The sequence below is a fragment of the Scardinius erythrophthalmus genome (genome assembly GCF_964197995.2).
Source record: "Scardinius erythrophthalmus genome assembly, chromosome: 1".
Classification (NCBI taxonomy): Eukaryota; Metazoa; Chordata; class Actinopteri; order Cypriniformes; family Leuciscidae; genus Scardinius; species Scardinius erythrophthalmus.
Window position 1 is genome coordinate 54502310 of NC_138221.1, and position 24844 is coordinate 54527153.

The 24844-nt window shown below is 39.4% G+C and overlaps 1 protein-coding gene across 2 annotated transcripts; it reads right to left on the reverse strand.

Moving 5' to 3' along the window:
* Positions 1 to 6090: 6090 nt before the first annotated feature.
* Positions 6091 to 22964, reverse strand: csf2rb (colony stimulating factor 2 receptor subunit beta). 2 transcript variants are annotated; one of them, XM_081371961.1, is made up of 14 exons: positions 22780 to 22964; positions 20177 to 20334; positions 19329 to 19470; positions 18999 to 19168; positions 18764 to 18912; positions 11255 to 11402; positions 11019 to 11145; positions 10765 to 10916; positions 10539 to 10672; positions 10261 to 10441; positions 9527 to 9623; positions 9294 to 9363; positions 8889 to 8983; positions 6091 to 8288 (listed from the first exon to the last, which is right to left on the reverse strand). In XM_081371961.1, exons 2-14 carry the CDS (start codon positions 20277 to 20279, stop codon positions 7835 to 7837), a joined length of 2022 nt encoding a protein of 673 aa, XP_081228087.1. In that variant the 5' UTR covers positions 20280 to 20334; positions 22780 to 22964; the 3' UTR covers positions 6091 to 7834. The 2 variants fall into 2 exon arrangements, with proteins under 2 accessions (XP_081228087.1, XP_081228088.1); XM_081371962.1 differs by lacking the exon at positions 22780 to 22964 and adding an exon at positions 21049 to 21298.
* Positions 22965 to 24844: the final 1880 nt, after the last annotated feature.

Here is a 24844-nt window from a genome sequence, read left to right on the forward strand (position 1 = left end):
CGAAACTCAGGCCAGCCTGATGCAATCCCACGACCCTGTAACGTCCCAGAAGTCCATTTATTCCCTATCACCGCATGAAGTTCCACTGACAGTTGGAAATCTTTGGTGTTCCTGAAATGGGAGGAAAGTTTATTGCGTTGTTACTCAAGGGAGTCGTGTTGTTTGTATTTGTTTTTGGGAAGGTGACAAATATGTTCCTGGACTAAAGCATCCTGATTAAAATTCCCCTCTTCGCTGAGCATAAAGTGGCCAAGAGGCTATTCCTCAAGGGCACTGACAGATCTACACTCTTCGGCTGAGTTTTCTGGAACCAAACGGTGGATCTCTGAAGGTCTGCTTTAAAAATAACAATACTGGATTTTTTCAGACCCCTGACCTCTAGCTATAATAAATAATCATTAATGTTTGTAGCATTACATTGTGCTTGACCATCATTTATGATCTATCATGCAGTTTGTTTTTGTTTGGTCTGTGTGTGAATGGTTGTGAGGGTGCCCTGCTCTGCTGCGGCCCACCCGGACAGATGGACGCACTCCCTCTCTTCATATCTGACTCGCTCCCTTGATAACTGGAATTTATGTGCTGAATTAATTCAATTAATTATGCACCCCTGCATTCCTGTGGGAGGAGAGAGACAGTAAGACCCAGTAAAGTGTATCAGCTCAGAGTTGACATTGTACGTCATGACCTTAGATGAGCTTGACATTTTGATGCATGAAGATTCAACTCAATAAACTTAATTCTCAGTGGCAGTTGTGCTAAGTACCTCACTTAATTTTTCACTGCATTTATAGTAGTCTTAGTTTTAGTTAACAATCACAACACTGCTGGAAAACTGTGGAAATATGTTTTTGCTGTGTTTTGTTGGCAGTTGGCAGTGTTGTGTTTTAGAGTTAAAGATAATGTCTGTAAACTCAATGGAAAATGTCTTTTAGCAGAAAATAGAAGTTTAGCTTTTTTAAAACGGTGTATGGCGTCTACTTAAACTAAATTCAATTGTATTTTACTTTTGCTGCTTAAGAAAACATAAATGATAAATTATTTAAACCATTTACTCTCTTAATTCCTACAATTTCATTCATGCATTTTTATTACTCCAAAAGGAAGATATATTTTTTCCAACAGAGCAAAACAATCACTGAAATATCATGTGCTTCAGTATTATGTTAGAAATTATTACTGAAGCCAAAGCAAAGATATTTACAAATAAAATCACTTGAATACTTGGCAACCATAAAAGGTCACATACTGAAAGATACCCTTAAAACAGTGAGGATGAGAAGGTATTTCTCTCTGCTAGTACACACATTTTCCTTTAAGCACACTTAAGCATAGGTGCTATAAAGTTTGTTATTATTATTGCTGCTAAAGCATGATGTACAGGCACTCAGCGTTCATGTTTGCAAGAGTTAAAGCACTAAGAGCAGATAAATCTCACGTATGCTAACAGAGAGAAGAGTTTGCACCCTCCCTTTCCATGATTTAGCCTCCATTAGCCTGCTAGCATAACACACATATAAACAGACACACATAGATTGTCCACAAACCCACAGCACTTTTCAAGATATCGTCTGGATATTGTCATGCTCTGTCCAAGCCTGTTGATGTTAAAAATGAGTGTGAAATTCAATTAATTGAAGAATAGAACTGAAGAAAATCATGCTAACATCAAAGAAAAGATGTTGAAAACAAAATGTTGAAGTCCATCCATGATGCAAAACTTGTACCAAAAATCATCCAAACACACATGCAGTTTACATGCATATTATGAGGCCTTATATTTTAATTATAAAAAATTATCGTAAATTGAAACTTTAGTATGTTCAAGCAATCATATGGCTTCATAAGACATGAAATTGGAGTCATATGGTGCTTCTTATAGGAGGATGACAATGATTTTTGAGATTAAAAACATACATTAGACTAATTTAGAGGAACTGGAACAAATCTGAGGCAACATCCTGTTTCTCAGTGACAAACTCTGTCATCCTTAACATTTGAAAGTGAAAGCAAACAAGATACTTTTGAAATTTAAAGTTGGCATGCAACGGAAGTTGCGATAGTCTTTTCTTCCCTATTGTTACGTATATGTGAGTGAAACGGCTACACAAACTAGAAAAAATGTAGGGCGGGACTTAATATTGCCAATAGGGAATTGATTGGGTGGTTGTGGTTTGCTATTGCTGTGATGTCATGCGAGTGACAGGTTCCCCCCGCCCTCGTGCCAGTAAACACATCATCAGAGAACTGCAAGAGAAAGAGGAAGTTATTTTGAATAAAGATTAAGGCGGCACGTGAAAAAAAAAAAAAAAAAACACAAAAAAACAAATGTGCATGGATAAATCGTTTATAAAAAACACTGCAATATTATATAAAAAAATAACCCTGATTAAATGGTGACAAAAATGATGTCGTTTACACTGGTTTTTGAGATGTGGTTGAAAGACATCTAAAGACTAGACACATACAGTCAGTCACAGCTCAGTTTGTTTAATCAAGCATGTGCAGATAGTTTCTTACACACAAGCGCACAAGCACAAGCCACAGGGCCTTAAATAAGATAACAGGAAGACGGTGTGTGCTGCCGGTACAGATAAAGATCTGATCTATTGTGTGTGAGCTTGTGTATGGTTTGGGTGTGTGAATTTGTGCGCTCTTCCGCAGATGTTTGTGAGCGTGTGTATGTTTATCTCTGTGCATATTTGTGTGACACTGAGCCTCAAATAACCTCCTGCCCCCCAGACCTTCTGAGACTGACGGTATTTGTCACAGACTATACAGCTGTTACCCCGATGTGCATCTCAACTGACATTCTGCTGTCCATCACTTGCATGATCAGCAAGTGCAAACGTTTTCTCAACATTATATTTTGGTCGCAAGTAATGTATATTGCACTACAAAGGTTTATATTAGAAACACAAATGGTAGCCTATATTTCAGTTGCAATATATTTTAGTTTACTTGGACTCAGTCACTTCTGGCTTTTTGATTTGAATTGAAAATATATATAAATTTTCTATAACTGAAATAGAATGATCTACAATTGTTGTGAAAAGACCTGGTAGGTTATATTAAAGTAGTCTTAAACTAATATGCAATGTATGTTTATTATAAAAAAAAAAAAAAGAAAAAAAAATGCAACATTTGCCAAGTGTTGTTTTTAGGTTTTAAGCATTCTATAAGTTATAAATATTTTATAAATAACATTAAAGTGTGGGAGACCTATAGATAAACTAATATTTAAAAAAAATTATGTATGAGGTCATGCTAACCACATAAGAACATTTCTGCAATGTTATAAAATATGTTAAATCCCCCTTGACATACTGTGTATCATAGTAATATTACATTATTACAGCTAAAATAATATTTTTTTACACATTAGACGTGATAGCAAGGAGCTTGTTGATTGATTTGATTAATTAAGCTTCTGTCTGTTGAATAAAATATTATTACTGAGTGTTCATTTGTCAGTATTTGTGTAAGTGTCAATGGGAGTCAGCAAAGTACTTTTTATTTTAGTTCAAATAACTGCCAAGTTTCATCTCACTACTCACTAGAAGATCATTGTGAATGTTTTTTTGACTGTACACTTACATCAGAATTCAGGGACTTCTTTTGGGTGGGCGAGTTTTGTTCTGACTCACTAGTCCACATCAGTACTGCTCGAGAATCAGTCTCCCATGAGCGCTTCACTAAAGGTCAGAGGTCAGATCACGGGGCAGGATTACTGAGCTAAACAGATTAGCTAGATTTATTTATTTTTATAGAATGCTATTGGACAACTGGCATATTGGTTATGTATGAGTGGTGTAGAATTAATATTTTTTTGCCCTTTGGGGTATGAGGTAGAATCTGCTTTTAAAATGCTAAGTGTGACTTGTTTTAGTCCTTTAACTAAATACTTACTAGAACAGTTTAACTTCTTTATGACCTTTGACCTTGTCACTTCTTAAAGAGTGACACTGTGGCGTCTCCCCAGATAGTGTTCAGCCTAAACTATGTTTAAAGAGAAATAATAGTATTTATAAATACTTTTAAATTTTAATTTAAAGAGTTAGATAGAAAATGGAAAACAGCTTCTTTTTTTATCAATACTGTACAAAAGGCAATATGTTATGTACTTTATGGAACATTTGAGTAGCACATTCTAAGTGAAACAATTTCATATGTTGCTGATTTGTGGGATCCCAGCATGCATTGCGGCATGAAGACATTTATATATTTATATCAATTTATATATATTATATACATTTATATATAAATATATTTTGTGTTGACTACCACCATTTAGGTTGGTGTTAATTGTTGAGGTCTATGTAAAACCATGTGGCACAACGGTTAATGTATTTTTAATTTACAAGATATTTTCCCACGTCATGGTAAGTGTAATACAAGAACGTACTGTAAGTGATAAGAATTCTTGTGTTACTAATTTAACATTTGTTAAGATATCTGCATGATCTGACTAGAATATATTAAAGTCAGCATAAAATCAAAATGTACAATTCTTGTTTTTTTTTCATTCATTATTATTATAATTATTATAATTATTATTTTAAATCCATGTGCCCTCATAAGCTTTAATCAAAATATCTTCCCCTCCCTCTTGCAGCATCTTCATTTCTCTGATGATGTATTTATTGACGCGAGGGCGGGGCAACCTGTCACTCACATGACATCACTGCAATAGCAAACCACAACCATCCAATCAATTCCTTATGGACAAAATCAAGTCCCGCCCTACATTTTTTCTTGTTCGAGAAGCCGTTTCACTCACATTTATGAAACAATAAATCGTGTCCATCAACACCCCCGAAGCTTCTATAGTCCTACCTTGTCCTGGGTCGAGATTTCATCTGGAATAACGTCAGCCATTTTTGATTTATATCTGCTGTTTAATGACTGATGATCGCGTTAGATTACATGCATGTAAGGAATGGTTGTTTCTGCTTCTTCGTCTGCTGTGTTCTATACCGGAGATTCAGTACTCTTCCAGAAGATGTGTAATAGCTTACACGTTTATAAGACAGTTTGTAAAACTATTTGAAAAAAGTATTTATAGGCTATACTCATACAGACAAAAAAAAAGTATATTGGGCCTATACTTGCCCTCAATCTTTTGTATACTTGGCTTTTTGTTCTGTTTACTCTTTTGATTAAGTCAAATACACTTAAGTGTATATTTAAGGATATTTCTGAGAAGAACATAAAAAGTAGACTGACAGTATACTTTCTTATTTTTAGTTTAAAAGAAGTATACTAATAGAAAACTGGAATAAACTTATTTTGTATGTAAGGGTAAGACCATTTTTAAGACAGTTCAATCAGTCTTTGTCATTAATGTTCACATGGATGACTTTATTAATATTTAAAACTATGAATTTGGTTGTGGCTATGTCCAAAATTGTAATCGTTCTGTTTTTTTTTTTTTCATATTTTACATTAAATATTCTCTTGGTAGGTCTGAAACTTAATGTTTTGTTCTTCATGTAGATATTATAGACCAGTAAAGGTATTTTCAATTGTGAAATTGCATTATTGCTACTCATATGGAGACCCTGTGATTGCATAATGGTCTCATATCGCCATAGATTCCAAATGCCTTGAAGGCTTTCCTGTTTATTTACAACAAAGCAAAGGGGACATGTTGTCTAGCAAGAACATTTCACCTCTCCCTCTTGGTTTTGCTCTCTCTCTCTCTCATTCATTCTTGAACAATGGATCTTAAAGTCTTTGTGTGGAATGTATCTGCTTCCAGGAGCAAGATCAGAATTTATCTGGAATGTTTGTGGAAAAAACAATGTGCGTGTACATGTGTGAAACTCTTTTTTTAGTGACTTATGGTGGCATAATTAAAACATTGTCACACACACACTCTCACACACATACAAGGCTAATATGAGGTGCAGAGTGGAGTAGATTAGTCTGCGATAAATCACATCTGCTCAGTGTGAAACCGATGATACAGACATATTCCATAAACTCCAGTCTGCCAAAAAACACACATGTGAAACACTGAGAGAAACGGAGATAAACACACATAAACAGACACTAAAATTAAGTGTGTGTGGAAGAAGAGGCACTCTTGAGCTTTAGCAAAATCTTTAATACATTGTGCTCGAGTACAGATAGGTTGCGATCACACCAGCGTAAGAAAATAAGCACTTTGAATACCTTCTCCTTAACCTGAGACATTTATATGTAAGCCATTCACAGCCTTGATTGTCTCTGGTGCTCTATCAAAACATTAGTGTTTTATTGGAGCATCTTGACCAATCTGAAACTGTCACTGTGCCTGAAAAGTGCTCGGATGACCTTCTTCTTCCGGCGAGATTTTGAAGTGTGCACACAATGGACACTTCCCATGAGGCCTCGGTAGAGGATTTGTGAATGGCAGTGAAGCGACGCGACTGACGCTGGTAGGTCACGTGACAGTAACAACATGGCAGATGTAGTACGGTATGTCTGGATTACATTCATATCTATAGTCATTTAGAACATTCTTTTTAAATGCAGGTCAAATGCAGTATCTACTCAGACAGTATGCAATTTCAGACACACCGCAAGCCTTTGGATCAATGATGTGAGTTTGCCGCAGGCATGTCTATTTGGACGACTAATGGAAGACAATAGGTATAACACTTCAGCTGTAAGGAAACAACACCGTTTTTTATCATTAAGTTATATAGTTATATTATGTTATGTCATTTGGTGAAAACAGCCAAACAAAGCACTACAACAAAGAATGAGTCTCATTTACAAATAACTCCGTACACGTAGCTTTCTGTGCAACCTGTTCACTCTTGTTGAGAATAAACAGTAACATTCTCAAAACCGGTTAAAATACAACAAACAGTTTTATATATGCCAAAAGTAACCTACACGCAAACTCGCAGAAATGTCATTTTTGTAATTTATTTTGACCTAAAATTAAATTTAAAGCTTTGTAGACTCACTTAGCCTAGGTTTTCCATTTCTAATAATAGCCTATGACTTGTTTCTAAGGCCCCCGATAGTATAAGTGATATTTATTTGCTCGCTTGTTTTGCGTGTGTGCGGTTTCAGTTGGGTATTGAAACTCATTATTGATACAATTGTGATTTCTGCCTGAAAACGTTTGGCGTTTGTATGTCAAGCATTTCAAAATGAATTAACAACAAGCAGAATACATTCAATGCAGCGAATAGCCTGTGTGAGCTAGGCACAGACAAAAACATTCATTTTCGACTAATGCGTTGTTTGCTTTCCTTGCTTTCCACAGTGTGCACTGTGGAAAAGAGAAAACAAAAGAAGACTTTTCTTACATTCATTTGAAGCATTACTGCCATCTGTTGGTGAGACTGTCATAGCACAGCAGCTTTAACAAGTCCTACTGAAGCTCCAACGAGTTTTTCACCAGCTTTCATTACGTACATGTGAAAGTTGTCCTAAATCTGTATGAGTTTCTTTCTTATGTTGAACACAAAGGAAGATATTTAAAATAAAGTTGGTAACCAGACAGTTGACGGCACCCATTGACTTCCTACTATGGAAGTCAATGGGTGCCGTCAACTGTCTGGTTACCAACTTTCTTCATAATATGTTTTTTTTTGGAGTTCAACAGAAGAAAGAAACTCATACAGGTTTGGAATACGTAATTGCAATTTTTGGGTGAACTATCCCTTTGAAGTGACATTTTAAATAAAGCAAAGATTTGACCTGCTTTTATTGTGCTCAATATCATGCACATTTTAGCCATGGCCCTCGCTTGCATCTCTGGGTCCATCTTTGAGGACTTCACATTTATTATAATTTTTTTAAATGCACCAAACTAACGTGGAGTCCTTGATAATTACATTCCAGACGATCCACTCATGGCAACACATGGCATCGTGAAGTATCCGGATGGATGAGGGAGGACCGTACAACCCTGATCTGGGCTGGGGGTGTATGCTGGAGGTTCATCTGATGGGTTATTGTTCGGACTGTCAACGGGGGCGGCGGGGTTTTGAATGGCTGGCATGGCGGTGGGAGGAGTTACAACGTAGCCTCCATTTATTGGAGCAAAACTCTCAGAATTTCCTAACACAGATGTGTGATCTCTGTCTGTAGACCCGTCCAATACTTTGTCCTGAATGCAGGGATCCTCACAGCACAGAATATAAGGCCCACTGAAGTTCATGCCTGATTTGTCTTTGCACATGCCTTCCCCCACGTAGGTGTGGTTTGATCCACATGACTGTCCCATTTTAACAGCATTTAAACTCATATCTTCAGTGTTTAACAAAAGCGGCTCGCAGGTGACACTGTAACACAATTATGGATAAAAGTAAAACAATGTCAGACATAGAGATTTAAGAGGCACTTTAAAGTCGACATGAATTTCAATACGCAATCCACACCATAATGCAACATATTTTTTAGGGTTTGCAAAGTAAAGTGGATCTGCATTAGCTGGATTCAAAGACATTTCAGAGCAGTGTTGCTACAGTATTATTAACAATCTAAAACAAAATATAAAAAAAAAAGTTTGGTAATTGAAACAAAGCTGAAGTCAAGTGTCCTTTATTTATATAGCGCTGATATAAAAATAAAAGCTAAACAAAAATATTTAAAAAACAAAAAGTTATAAAAATAGCAAAAGTACAACATTTACAAAAAAATGCACAAAAAAACTGAAAACATTAAAATAAAAGCTAATTCAAAATGTATAAATACGATATTAGTATATAAATTATACTAAAATAGCACTGTTGCAGAGACCATACTGTAATTCCTACACAAAAGACCATGATCATGCAAATATACGTAGATATACTGTACATCACAAGTGCACAACACATTCATTTTGTGCCAAATTTAGAACTGTTTTATTGTAAAATGTTTTCATTTGAGTGAGAGCTTACCTGCTTTTGCAGATACTGAGATTGTCTGTAGCCAGCAGAACACAAATAGAGGTCCCCTCTTTCTCAGTGATATGCGGCCATCCGGTGGGAGACTTCTGAAAGAGAGAGAGATAGAAAAATTAAATATGTAATTTACTAGTTATAAAACGTAGGATATAGCCGGAAGAAGAATGTCATCTGGGTACTTTTTGCCTATTCTTTTAAGAGTACTGTGAATTCGGACATACTTCTTTTGTCACATATGTTTTTCAGCTACTATATAGTAGGGAAGTATGTGATTTCGGATGCAGCCAGAGAGACATTACAAAAGAGAAACGGTCAGAGGAATATCACTGGGAGCAGAAGGGTTTTGATCAGGCAAGAAAAGAAAAAAAAAGTTGAAATAATCAGTCAGTAAAGACACACCTTGATCATCCCCTCCAACACTTTGCTCTTTATGGGCGATGGAAACGAACCGTTCCATAACTTGATCCTTCTGTTAATGGAATTACACACATGAATAAATAAACACACAAACAAACAAAAAATCTACATATAATGAATGTTCCTGTGGCTCAAAGCAATTTCCAATTTCCAGGTAATGAATGAATTGATCAAATATCAGATGTATAAATGCATAAATGTGTGGTGTGTTTTACCTGTGACAGGCAGGAAGGGCATTGTACAAGATGACGAAAAGCACCACCACAAACACAGGAATCAAAATGTAGATGACAGAGCTGGTGGGCAATAAAACTACACACAAAAAGCATCATGTACTGAGTTATGTCCTGTGGGTATCAATTAATGCTGTCCTATAAGCTTAAATCATTTTACAAAGATGTTCCCAGAACTTCTTACATCTTTGTTATTTTAAAAGAATCTCTCTATGAATTAAGTACACATGTATAAAGTTGATTTTTTTTAATGCAAAGCACATATGCACACACAGGGCAGAGTATACAAGAGTACAGCAGAGTATACAACACACTCAATAAGTATATCTGAATGAATAAATGAACAAACAAATAAATGCATACATACACAAACACACATGCAGCAAGGTGATTTTAAATGCTCTGTGACACTTTTTAATAGTAATTTCAAAATTCACCCACTCTACCCAAATTCAACGCATATGTCAATTTTAAGAATTTACTTTTTTCAAACCTTATTTAATAAACGATTTAGTGTGTAATTTCTGCTTTGCGTTCAATTTCATTTACAAGGAAGAAATCAGTAATTCATCATTATAAACCATTTTAAAAGTGAGCACATCTCAGTTGTGAACTGGGCACTGACACATTATCCAAATTTGTCTAAAATTAAATTAGGAAAGAAATATATCAACATTATAAAATAGGGTTGTATGATCAGAAGTGCAGAGTGTTACCTGGCTTAGTGGTGAACACTGCTGGCTGCGACCAATCTGACGGCTGAACTTTATACATGTCGTTTTGTTCACTTGCAGGCAGTAATCTGATCTGGGCCTGGTAATCAGTTGAATGACTTAGATTCCCAGAAGGAATCTCAAAATAGTTGACCCCCTCTTGAAGGAGAATGATCTTTGAGTCCTACAAAAAAAGAAAGTAAAACCAGGCATGTGATCAGTCACAGCTACAGTGAATCATTTAGTCAATGCAACACGGATACCGAAAGTAGCAAACACACCTCTTTGGTCGAGATTTTTAGCTCGGTGGAGTAATCTATCTTCACCTTTGATGGAAGAGCTGGTATAGACCAGTTAAAGTTGTAGGTGCCACTTTCTTCCATCACCTCAATCCGGTCAGGTTGTAAAAGTTTAACTTGAAGAAAAGAAGAACAAACATGAATGTTCTTCCTAAACTCCAGAGGGCAGCACTGGCACTCAAGACTCCGCTAAACAACAGAGACTTACTGTGATCTGCAGTTCTGAACTTCCTTGAGTATAGCACTGGTTTCAGCTCCACTGTTAACAGGTAAGGGTCAGAGACATTCACAGAACACATAAACTCGGATAGCTCAACGTCCTGGGACTGCAGCTGAGGATATTTACAGCAAGCAGAGAATCTGAGGGACAGAGAAAGGGTTGTCAATGTACAGGATGTGACATCACACTGTAGATCAGTTATTAGGGACATCATATGAGTTTGGGGTGGATGGAGAACTCACTCAGTGTTATCACTGTCACTGCACCAGAGATGATAAGACATCAACTGAACATGGTCTGTCTTCATTTGCCAGGAACACGTCACAGTTTTTTCTCCCTCAATCACACACTGCAGGTTAAAGGCTCCGTCTGCAAGAGGCCATGAACTTCATTAAAACAGGTATTTGCAGTATAATAAGGGGAAGAAAATGTATAGATTGTGAGCAAACATAAATAAATAAATAAACAAAAATAATACCATTGTGAGTCTTCCAGGACACTAGGGGGCTCCAGTCACTCCAGAGTCCTACAGGACCCCGCGCCCTCACTTTGGCTTCATAATGGTTGCCGGGCAACAGTGACTCCTTGTCAATTATATACTCGGACGCATTAATGTTATCCACAATCTGTTCCAGTAAAAGACAATGAGAACTTAGCAAAGGTCAAATTTTCAATAATATACAACCAATAAAATCTGACAACATAAATAACTTTAAAGACAGACCTACTGTGAGTTCTGAGACTGTTAATTGATTGTATATGCTTGTTGAAGCCATCTGCTTTATTATTTTTTACTTATTTTTAAATTCAAAAGTAAAGCACTTATCAGTTAAATTCATGATGAAAAGCTACATTACCCATAATGCTGTACAAAAATGTCACCAAAAGGGTGGTGGGCTATGTATATAGCCCACCTTTTTTTTTATTCGATTATGCCGTTTGCAATGGTATTTTAGTTCTTTCCCTCACTAAAAATGTAAAGAAAATCTTTGTTAGTGCGTCACTGAATCATTCACTGAACCAATTTGCCTAAAAAATCCCTGATTCATACACGAATGAAACAACTGTGTTTATGAGTATGTGTTTGACATGAAGCGGTGCAGCGCGATCGTTGTATGACATCAAAATACCGCTAGAGCGATTAGAGAGCAGACGCCTCGAATCGATGCCTTCGAATCGCTTTTACAGTACTTTGATGTCATACAACGATTGGTCAGCGCAGCACCGCTTCGAGTCGAACACACCTAATAATGACTAATATACTGATTCATTCAGGAAGTAAACACCCTGTGTGTTTCACGGAGACAATCACTAGTCAGTTGTTCTGTGGCTTCTTTTGGAAATATTGTCTTTGGCGGAGCAAAGAAATGTCAGTATTGCGTCAAAAGTGTAAGTTACTCAACATTAACAAATTGATTATTGAACTGTTGTGTAAAACATATTCACAATTGCAATCATGCTGTAGCCTATGTTATATATAATTATTACACGGCTCTGTGGAATACTTTCTAATTCTAATTGGTCAATTGCACCATCCAGTTATTTCCTGATAACGACTGGTAAAAACTGATAACACATTCACAGTCCTGATTCCCCAACGCAAAGCAGATAGCAACCGGCTGGATGTGCATAATCCCTTACTTAAAGGGATACTTCACCTCTGGAAAGATGAATGTGTATTTAAAATGGGTCATTTATGTAGTAGAAATGTGAAATTATTTTTGAATTTGGAGCCTTCTAGACTGAGAAAAGCCAAAAAATGTATTTTTGCCTTATGTGGATGAAAGACAACAACTCCCAGAATGCACTTGCTTCACTGCTCTACGAGACCACTCCCAAGCCACGCCTACCGGTAAGAGCGCGCAGTTAAACAACAAGACTAGGCTACTAGTGAGTCTCCGTGACGAGTCTACCTGGGATTTCGAGATCACCCGAAATGGCCAAAAAATCCTCCGATGACGCAAAACGTCTCGGGTTACGTATGTAACCCTCGTTCCCTGAGTAGGGAACGAGACGCTGCATCGATACTCGATACTTTGGGGAATGCCTTCGGCATGAAGCGTCTGAAGTCTACTATACAACTATTCCAATCTGGATTGGTGCAACGTCATTACGTCACTCGTGACGTCGCATGTGACGGTGATCCGGAAGCTATAAAACGGTCACAGGAACCAGGAAGTGTTAGCTTCTAATTGGTCAAAGCAAGCCGTTCCCAGGGGCGTGGAAAGTGTGGCCGAGGGATGCAGCGTCTCGTTCCCTACTCAGGGAACGAGGGTTACATACGTAACCCGAGACGTTCCCTTTCGTAAAGGGAACTCCCGCTGCATCGATACTCGATACTTTGGGGAACGAATACCCACGTCGCCACACTGAGAGAAAAAACGCCCTGGTGTAAAACATCTGGTACACTCACGGACGATAGGATAAGTAGAGGGCAAATCCAAACTAGTTTGTCATACAATTTGGTGTAGGAAGAGGAGGTCCGGAACGAGAGGCTCTACTGACCTCATCAATGGGAGCCCCAGACAGTAGAAATCATTAAATAAGAGGTGAAAGCAATTGCGCACCTTGTACTTCAAACATGAAAGCTTAAGATAACCAGCTGTCTTAAAACAAGGGGAAATAACTCCTAACCCTTGACCTACTAGATGAACTGACTCCTCTAAGCCTGAGGCCTACATAGGATCCTCCCAGGCTATGACCTTGATCATCCGACACATGCGATGGAGGATGGAATACCTGAAGAGTCATTATCTTGCCTATAGGCACATCAGTACCGGGGCAAAAATAGAGTAGCTCCTATGCTAGAAAAATAAGAGGGGGAAGCACCACCACTCTTCCAGGGAGTAAGACGAGCAGGAAGCAGACTCAAAGTAAACTCCTTTATATATTCATATATATTTATATATTCATATATATCACCCACAGGACATGATGGGAGCCAGGGATAGCCCATCAGCCTGAAGCCAATAGGCTGGATGAAAGGATCCATCCTCCAATCTACAGGAACATGGAGTTTCAGTGGGAATATTCCTAAGTGTACACCCTTAGAAGCTTGAGGAGGGCACACAGGCCGCCACAGAGGCCCTAAACATGAACGGAAGATCCCGTTAGAGAGAAGAATGGAACACCAGAACTGAAGCCAGAGGGCAGTAATATACTGGGTTCGATGCCCTCCCTAACTCAATTTGTTTAGTTCCTAGTAGAGTGGGGTTCTAGAATAGATAACCTAACCACCTCGATGGAAAGGGCAATCTTTTTATGGGAGGGACCCCCTCAGGGGCCATACCCAAAGTCTCAAAAACTCTGGTCGGGGATGAAATAACGTACCCTCCGCCTGAGACAGAAGATCTCTCCTGACAGGAACTTCCCATGGAGGACTCTCCAAGAGACTAATAAGGTCCGAAAACCGAATTCGGGCCGGCCAGTGCGGAGCTACAAGTAGAAGTCTCACTCCGTACCTCCTGACCCTTTCTAGAACCCCAGGGAGCAGAGCGATCGGGGGAAAAGCGTACAGAAGTGACCTTGGCCACATCTGTACCATGGCATCCAAACCCAAAGGCGCTGGATGTGAGAGAGAGTACCAGAGCGGGCAATGAGAGTTTTCATGAGAAGCGAACAGGTCAACCTCCGCCCGGCCAAACTTTCTCCATATAAGCTCAACCACTTCAGGCTGGAGCCGCCATTCCCCGGGCCTCAGCCCCTGCCTCGACAGGATGTCTGCTCCCAAATTTTCAACCCCAGGAATATAAATAGATCTCAAAGAGAGAAATTTATTCTGGGACCAAAGAAGAATATGATGCGCCAGTCTACAAAGAGGACGTGATCTCAAACCTCCTTGGCGGTTGATATAAGAGACCACCGACATATTGTCTGTTCTAACCAGAACATGATGGCCTCTGAGGTCATCAAGGAAGTGCCTCAGGGCAAAAAACACAGCCAACATCTCCAAGCGATTAATATGCCAAGTGAGATGATGATCCTTCCAAGTACCTCGGGTGTAACGGCCCTCCATAACCGCACCCCAGCCCGTGAGGGACGCGTCTGTAGTCAGAGTCTTCCTCTGACATAGTGCTCCCAACACTGGGCCTTGAGACAGGAACCATGGTTTCTTCCACATAGCCAGAGAACGAAGACATTTGTGCGTAACTCTGATAGTGCGGAAAGGGTTTCCCAAAGGTGAAAAACCCTTGTTCCTGAGCCACCACTGACAGGCTCTCATATGGAGCAGACCAAAGGGAATTACCGTGGAAGCTGCTGCCATAAGACCTAACACTCTTTGAAAATGTTTTACAGTGACAGCCTGACCTAGCCTAAGACTCCTCATTGTGTGTAAAATAGTATTAATACGAGCAGGAGACAATTGTGCCTGCATAGTAACAGAGTCCCATTCAACCCCCAGGAATGTAGTCTTCTGAAGAGGAGTTAAGGAACTCTTCTTCACATTGAGTCTTAACCCCAAACCCCTCAAATGATGCAAAACAACATCTCGATGCTGAATTGCCATTTCCTGTGACTGGGCTAAAATAAGTCAGTCATCTATGTAATTCAAAATGCGAATCCCCTGAAGTCTCAAAGGAGCAAGGGAAGCATCCATACATTTAGTGAAGGTGCGGGGAGAAAGGGCTAGGCCGAAAGGAAGGACCCTATATTGATAAGCTTTTCCCCCAAAAGCGAACCTAAGGAACTTCCTATGTTGTGGAATGATGGAAATATGGAAATATGCATCCTTTAGATCTATCGTCACAAACCAGTCCTCAGATCTGATCTGTTGAACGATCATGGGTATAGTCATCATCTTGAATTTAAATCTTCTCAAAGATTTATTCAAAACCCTAAGGTCTATAATAGGACGCAGCCCCCCATCTTTCTTAGGAACAATGAAGTACCGGCTGTAGAACCCGGAATCCCTCTGCTCCAAGGGCACATATTCTATGGCCTCCTTGGCTAACAGAGTCTGAACTTCATCTTCCATCACCTGAGCCTGATCAGGAGAAACCAGCGTATGGATAACACCACTAAACCTAGGAGGCCTATACTGGAACTGGATTCTATATCCTTTCTCAACTGTATTAAGGACCCATTGAGATATATTTTGAAGACCTTTCCAGGTGTCTAAATAATCTACTAAGGGAATCAGTCTCTCAGGACTGACCTCAGGTGTAAGATTCACAACATCTTTATTATCTTCACTTTGAGTTTTACTTTCGGTGACCTGAAGCAATCTTTTGGCAGGAGCTAACCGAATCACATATTTTCCAGGTCTCTTGAGAGGTAACGAGCGTTTCAGAACCATAGATTTTATTGAAAGCTTCTTTGAAACACATTCGCTGGAAGACGATGCGTCCCGAGGCGCACTTGGCGGCGGGAAGCAACATCGATTTCCTGAGGGCTCCGCGGAGCGAAGTTGTAAAGAGCCCACACGGAGGGGGATGCCCTCAGAGACCTGGACGTCCCATCATGGTTTTTTAGCCGAAGCCTTCTTCGCCTGAATAACAGTCCTCAGATCTGTTTTCGGCTTAGAAGGCTTCGGCTAAGGGTGCTGCTTCTGTCTCCAGGCCCCTTGGGGGGGAGCACAAGAAGCAACACTCTCCTTCTGCCTCAGCAGGTGTGAGGAGCTGGCGGCGGCCTCCTGGGACTGCCCCCTGGCAGCAGACCCACGAGACCTGGAGCGACGGCGGGGGATGAACTCTTTAAAAGCGGCTGACTGTCGTTTCGCCTCCTGAAACCTCTCAACGACGTTGTTGACGCCATCGCCGAAGAGGCCAGAAGGCGAAACTGGGGCATCGAGGAGACAGGCCCTGTCCCTGTCCCCGATGCCCGACAAGTTCAGCCACAAATGTCTCTCCGTGGCTACCAGTGCTGCCATAGAGCGGCCGATGGCACGGGCCGTCTCCTTAGTAGCACGGAGAGACAAGTCAACTACGCAACGCATCTCCCTGATGTCGTCGTAGTTGACCTCCCCGCTATCGTCCACCTCTTTGAGGAGGTCGGCCTGGTATGCCTGCAACAGCCCCATTGTATGCAGACAACCACCAGCCCGACCTGCCGCCATATATGCCTTCCCAACCAAGGCCGATGTTGTACGGCAGGGCTTGGTGGGAAGCGCCGGAGCCCGCAGGGATGATGCAGCGTCAGGGGAGAGATGTGTTGCAAAAGACTCTTCAACCCTGGGCATCATCCCATAGCCCTCCTCCTTGGCCCCCATAATACTTGAATATATATGTACACTGGGGCCAGATATTCTGGAGGAGAAGGGCTTATTCCACGATCTCGAGATTTCAGTGTGGAGATCGGGAAAAAAAGGCAGACTCCGGCGTAGAGGCTGTGACCGAGTCTGCAGGAAGCGCTCATCGAGTTTGCTTTTTGCTGTCGCTTCCTGCACCTCAGGGGGCCAATCGATATTTAATTTGGCCACTGCTCGAGTCACAACCTCTAGCAGCTCCTCAAAGGCAGGGGAATGGGATGGCGATTTTTCACATTCCCCTGCCTCGATGCCCAAACTATCTAGCTCCTCGGAACCAGATAATTCGAGCATCGGTTCCTCTACAGGGGCGGAAGAAGCCGCAGTGCGGGCTTCTGCGCCCTGAGAGGAACGGGAACTAGCCTCAGAATGCTGAGAAAGGGCCGAAGCCGTCTCAACATTATCAGCTAGCTCCCTCTGCGATCCCCATGAATGCAAGCGCCGCGCTGCCTCGACAGACGCGGGACCTGATCCACGAGGATCGCGGGGCTGACCAGCCTCATCAAACATAGATCGCCGGGAGCGGAGCGTTCTTAGGGGCATGCTTTCACAGTTAGCACAGACAGCACCCTCGAGCGCTGCCTGTGCATGCTCCGCTCCCAGACAAACAACACAAAGCGAGTGTGTGTCACCCTCAGCCAAATAACGCGGGCAAGGGGACGCACACTGCCTGAATTGTTTCTGACTCGCCATCATATATATTTCTAAGGGACAGACAACACCAAATAGAACAAACAGTTGACACAGATCGCTTGCTGAAGACCAGAAGCTAACACTTCCTGGTTCCTGTGACCGTTTTATAGCTTCCGGATCACCGTCACATGCGACGTCACGAGTGACGTAATGACGTTGCACCAATCCAGATTGGAATAGTTGTATAGTAGACTTCAGACGCTTCATGCCGAAGGCATTCCCCAAAGTATCGAGTATCGATGCAGCGGGAGTTCCCTTTACGAAAGGGAATGACGATTTTTGCGTCATCTGGGGATTTTTTTTCAGACAAAAAAATACATAAATCTCTCGTCTCAGGGGGACTTGAGGGAGGATAATCCTGAAGTATCCCTTTAATTCATCACACTGGAAATATGAGTTGTAATATTTATGCAGTTTACAGTACACAAGTATTTTGGCAGCATGTTAAACCACACAACCATTTATTTTTCCACAAGTGGCATATACTGATTACATAAGTAACACACTGATTGTGCATGTGCAAACACACATTAACATTGCGCAGTCAGGCTAACCAATCGCATAAATACACAAATAAACGCACTCAGCATTCACCCATGTAAATATCCCAATCTTGACGGTGGATCTATCTCCAGTTTCAGACCGCTAGCATCACTCTTTCATGTGGAGGCTTTATCTTAGGTGGGAAAGTTTGAGGTTATTATGACGTTTCGTTACAGTGTCAGATTGTGTTGTTTGATAGTACAGTGAAACAAAGCTGCTGCAGCACATTGTAGACAGGATATCCACACAAGGTATAGAAAATGTTGCTATCAGATTATATTTTGAGTATGTGAGCGATTAAATGCCATTTAGGGTTTGGTGTTTATACTTTGATTATACTTTGATTATCATTTAAGACAATTTATTTCATTACATATAGGATACAGTATCTTTCAGAAGTTTGGAGTCAGTAAGAATTTGAATGCTTTTTAAAGAAGGGTCACCCTAGATAGAGCACAGTATTTGCAAATCTTTTTCTGACAATGTACTGTATGTGTGGGTACTCACAGTCCAATCTTGCATATTGCTATACTGAAGCTGGTATGTTAGAGTTCTTGTGATATTTGAGGATGCGGGATATGGGCTTTTCCAGGACAGCAGATGACCTCCGCCATCAGCCACCTTCTCCGTCAAGTCAATCGGGGCCTTAACTTTTCCTAAAATCACACACAGAATGGTGAAATGCCTTTCCACACTAGAGTTGCTTTAGAAGGTAAAATACATGTACAAAACACACACTCACCATGCTGAGCAACTTTGAAGGTTGTGGCTTTGGGGTACTTACAGGGTACTTTGAAATATAGAGTGTGATATGTGTTAGTGCCAAACCTTCTAGTGTCAAAGCGACACTTGTGAAAGGTCTTCCCATTGGGAAGCACAATGGGTCTGTGCGGTTCGCAACGTGTTTCTCTACTGAGAAGGAGAGAGAGAGAGAGAGAGAGAGAGAGAGTTAATTTTCCCCATTGTAGTCTTTCTTTCTTTCTTTCTTTCTTTCTTTCTTTCTTTCTTTCTTTCTTTCTTTCTTTCTTTCTTTCTTTCTTTCTTTCTTTCTTTCTTTCTTTCTTTCTTTCACCTTGCGTTGTCCCAGTAGTAAAGTTCAAAGATGGATTTGTTTGCTGTAGCCTGTGGAAGAACATGCGGATCGACCTCCCAGCTGCATTGTGCATGTGTCATGTAGTCATTGTAGCACTGCAAGGAATCCATCAATGGAGATTCTAAATCAAGAGATCATAGGTCAATATTAAAGGTAAAGTCACCAAAGCATGCAGTCACCAGAACATTTTTCATAAGGGGATGAAAGATAAAAAAAACAATGACAGTCAATCAGAATCCATCCTTCTAGTATAGATATTGTTATAGTTATCTTTAAATTTTCTGTTCTTGGTGCTTTTAGGATGTCACATTACAGGACATTCTTCCCAAACGTATTTCATGGGAACCATTGGACATTAAAATTGCAATGCATGAACACTGCAAACTTTGTTTCCAAGAGCATCGCTGTCTCACAGACGTGTGACCACAGACAGGAACTTTTAGAGGCTTAGATTGACAAAGTTCTGGGTGATGTAATTTTTGGATTGCTAAACTTAAAGGGACTTTTATATACTATTTTTAGATTCAGCAAGGCTCTCAAGATTACTTAGAAGTAAATTTGTAAAATGCTTTGGAACTGCAAATCTAACTGACCACGTCCTCAAGTGTCTGCAAAGGAAAATCTCTATTGACTGTCTAGGTCCAAGATAAGAGTTTATTTTTGCGGGGATAATAACATTTATATGTATGAGTCCAGGACGGAGGCCACAATAAGATTAGAGAGACCACCGATAAGGTCTATCTGATGGACACAGGTCTGAACTACACAGGTTTTATAAAAGAGAATTGAATGCAATAATGTCTGAAGGTGTTATCTTTCTCTCTCACCTTTCCCAGTTGTGACTTCATAATGAGGACACTGGTTGTTACCAATGCCCCGTCTGACCAGCAGAGTGAATGAAACCATATGCAGAATCCATTTGGAGAACATTGTAGCCGAGATGCACTTTTACAGCAGGCAATTCTTCTGTTTACTTCCAAGATATCTGAATATTTACAAACCAGTGTTGATGGTTAGAACCATTCAATTTAAAGGGACGGTTCACCCAAAAAAAGAAAATTCTGTCATTGTTTATTCACCCTTTCAGGCGTTTGTTTTGAAGAACTTTGGGGTACAAACAACATTGAACCTCACCGACTTTCAAAAAAAAAACAAGGCAATCTTCAAAATATCTTATTTTGTGTTCCACAGAAGGAAAAAAAGTCATACAGTTTGGAACAAAACATGAGGGTGAGGTAATTTCAGAATTTTCATTTTAGGGGAATGACATTACGCTGTTATAAATGCAAACAGAAAAACACACCACAGACATGCTTCTGGGAAATACTTATTGCTTTGAAGTACAGAATTTCATTTTTCTTACATTACATTTTTCCTGTCATTAAAAAATGCTGCATCCACAAAGCAAACTTTAAAGCTGAAGTGTTTTTGAAGTCGTTTCTGTGCCACCAAATGAAACCAAATTGTAAAAATAAAGTTGGTTTTCCTGAACACTAGACCTACTCCCGTCTGCCATTGGTCCGGTAAACAGATTGTCCTGCGTAAAACTCAGACCACTGGTTGTTTTAACATAGAAACTGACAAACTTAACTTTAAAAGTATTTGTTATTTTGAAAACGTAACAAACCATCTAAAAATGAAGGATGAACAAAATTATTATTTTTAAAAAGCACAAAGTTGTATATATAAAATAGCTTACTGTTTGAGACAAAAGCATGGTGACCTCCAAATCCATCTTTAAATTGAGAATTCAAACTCCATCTTTTAATTATTGGAGCACCTCAAGGAACAGGTGCAAATCTTGATAATCGCACACGATAATCTTCATGGCACACGTTTTGTAGGCTACAATAACTGTACATAAAACTACGCTTCTGCGGTGAACCTGACCCTACCCTTAACCCACTAATGGAGCGACACAGCGTAAAACACAGACGCGGTACTATGTCACTGATCTCGCAACTGCCAGGAAACTGTAAAGAAAGGGATTTCCCTGAGCTTAAAAAACTGTGAGGGGCGTTGGGGGAAAGAGATGTGGTCAAACTGAACACGTTCTGTCGGAAATTGCCTTTAAAATATGTGTAGTTTGTAAAAGTTAGTTTAGTTTCTTATGTTTGTCTGCCAATTTTAAGTTTACGCTTTCATTTAGAGGTTGTTTGCCGTATGGCTGCTATGTTTAGCTGCGGTGAATTACAGGAGCGAACGTAGGTGAGAGCTGAAAGGGCAAAAGAAACAAAAACATGTTTTACCTCACTCTTTGTTCCTACACTGACTTACAATGTGTTTTCACCGCAGCAACTCTTGGTGGCCTTCATGTGTTTGCTTTGCAATAAAAAATAAAATAAAAACGGTTTAACAGTGTAAAACACTGCAACAAGACAGATTTAGCCTACTTGAGAAGGTAGGCCTAACTTGTTTTCAGAAATCAAAAAAAAAAAATTGGGGGGGTATTTTTTTCTTGTTTTAAGCATAAAACGTACTAAATTTATAGCTATGCTTAAAAGCAACACTTTTTTTGTTCCGATTTTCTTCTTGAAACATCTTCCAAATATATCGTCATGTTTATTTTTTAGGTTAAATGTTGTTATTTCTCAGAGAATCTTAGGGATAAAAACGTGTTGAGAATATAATTATCTCTAGTCTTTTTGGTTTCTGATAATCTGTCTACTCTATTATTGAGATGATCTTTAATCCATATAAAATCAGGGTAAAGGTCATTTTTGATTCGGAAGTCTTCAGAGACGCTTCAGAGACGCTTTTCAGAAATCTAAAAAAAAAAAAAATGGGGGGGGGGTATTTTTTTCTTGTTTTAAGCATAAAACGTACTAAATTTATAGCTATGCTTAAAAGCAACACTTTTTTTGTTCCGATTTTCTTCTTGAAACATCTTCCAAATATATCGTCATGTTTATTTTTTAGGTTAAATGTTGTTATTTCTCAGAGAATCTTAGGGGATAAAAACGTGTTGAGAATATAATTATCTCTAGTCTTTTTGGTTTCTGATTATCTGTCTACTCTATTATTGAGATGATCTTTAATCCATATAAAATCAGGGTAAAGGTCATTTTTGATTCGGAAGTCTTCAGAGACGCTTATAACAAAGTTGTTTTTTGGAAATTGTTAAATTACCACTTCATGATAACTTATCAATCATCTGTTTTCCCTATATCCCATTGTATTATCAATGTTGTTTCAGTCTTTGCGAGTTCAATATAATGGAAAAATTCAATTTTTTTCAAACATTAGAGCTCTATTTCATGAATTCACCCAAATTATCTTAAATAAATATCATATATTTTCCACTTCTGTCACTGGTGATTTTTGAATTTGGCTCATTTTAATGCTATATAAAACATATATGTCTGCGAATTGCAATAGCTGAAACTTCATACTCATCTAAAAGTATATTCTTGGTTTAAAAAATCCTTACCTGTATTTCTGTCATCAAAAGCAGGATAGTAAACTTCCCATTCATCAGTGCTTGGATTAAAGAGTGCTTATCTTGGTCTGTTGCAATCGACTTCAAATCAACATGCTTTACTAGTTAGTGTGTTTGAGGCGGTGTTCTCACAACTGAAGTGCATATGCACACATGAGATCATTTACTTGAAGTATGGCTCAAAACCAAAAGTTCCTTTTTTTTTCTCAGTTGGGTAAAAACAATAGTTGTTTGGTCATCAAAACAGTCCTTCCACAGGAAATGGGTTAACAAGCAGCAGCTGAGTATGAACCAATAACTAAATAATATCTTAATTGACTGTATTCACCTTTACAGCATGAACGCCACCTTCTTATGGAGAATGAATGTCACAGCTTTCGTACAGAACCTCTACACACATTTTTACACGCAAAAACACATTCGCACTCATACTTTCACATTCAATTGCTAACACATATGTTGAGGTATACCCATGAACTCACATTTGCAGATTCAAACAGCAGTGAGAGCTTTCCAGTAACAGGCAGGAGATCCTGAAAGTGTCAAAACTCTTTCTCTTCCTCTTTTTCTCTGTGCATAGTGTATGTGCACGCATGAGTTATACTCGGCTTTTCTATTTTCTATTTTCTATCTAAGTCATAGTGATCATAGGTGTTCAAGTATATCATGTATAAGCCATTTGACTTTTTGATTGGTTGCTGATGGAAACATGTTTAAACACCCAGTTTGTTTCTCTTATATTTCCAGTAACCACGAGCAATCCCTTGGTATGTGTCTCTGAATTACGAACACAAGTGTTCCTTAACAAAGACACGATGACTAAAAATACTCTTTTTGTCACTGGATGGTGCTTGTCCCCGCAAAAGTTGCCGCACAAGGGTTGTTCAAATCTCTAATGCTAAATATGTGCCATACTAGTAATTCTGTTCAATTAGAAGGTGACACTGATTGTATTTTCAGTCATAACATAGTATATAGAGGGGAGAAGTTAGAGTGAGAAGAAAAGTATTGAGAAATGTTGCGTGCCAGCTTTGAACTACAATACCCAATACCCACAGTAGCACCAAAACTCAATCGCTGAGTCCGAATATACCTATTTCCACACAATAGTTGGCGAAAAACAGTCCGAATTCATAGTGTTCATGAACCAGTAAGCGAAAAGTACCCAGATGACCTACTATTTCCAGCGAGATTCTGAAATGCACATCCAATGGACACTTTACTTTCCCATGAGGCCACTGGAGAGAATATGTGAATGGCAGTGAAGCAACGCAATTGATGCCATAGGTCACGGCGGATGTAGTACATCCAAATTGAATTAATACTGCACACGAACATTGTTTTTTTTAACAGTCGCAAAGGAAGCTTCAAACCAAACGTAGTACCTACTATTCGATTACAGACACAGTGAATGCATTACTAACCAGTAACCAATATTAATGCGTACTAACCACCAGGCCACGACCACAGATAATGTCATTTTAATTTCAGAACTGTTTAAGAATACTTCACTGCATAACATGGCTAAAACTTCAGTTCCATCATGGAAGTAGGAATGACATTTAAGCTATAAAGATTCACGTAAAAAAGCTGATGGCTTTTTATTTCATGGCCTAATATGTTTGGGTTTTATGCTGTCTCCATTTTTGATGTCTGAATATGTGCTGATGGCCATGATCTATGAATTATCAGTTCACATTAAAGTGATGTGAAACTGCGATATTTCCTGACCACAGGGGACAGGACGTAAATAAGATACTGATCTCTCTGTCACAAAAGTGGTTTGTGTGTGAACGCTTGAGCTCAGGGTGGATGACAACTGGCAGCCTTTGTGAAATTTGCATCTACATAAACGCCATAACGACATTTAATCAGCGCATTTCAACAGAGCCTTTTCAATGCCTTATTTTGAGATTTGTTGGGGATTTTTTTGGTTTATCAGTTATTATTTGGTTTATTGGTTCTTTGGTAAAGTACGATGTCAGTCTCCAAGCCTTCTGTGGATATCGCAGGTTGGGCAGCCTATATATATATATATATATATATATATAGGCTA

Excerpts from the sequence above, each read along its gene's own strand:
- csf2rb (XM_081371961.1), bottom strand. The coding sequence starts at position 20,279 with ATGTTCTCCAAATGGATTCTGCATATGGTTTCATTCACTCTGCTGGTC. Across the intron at positions 19,471-20,176 it reads TGAAGTCACAACTGGGAAAG|AATCTCCATTGATGGATTCC; the intron begins GTGAGAGAGAAA and ends CTCTTGATTTAG. Across the intron at positions 8,289-8,888 it reads CTCAGTATCTGCAAAAGCAG|TGTCACCTGCGAGCCGCTTT; the intron begins GTAAGCTCTCAC and ends ATTGTGTTACAG.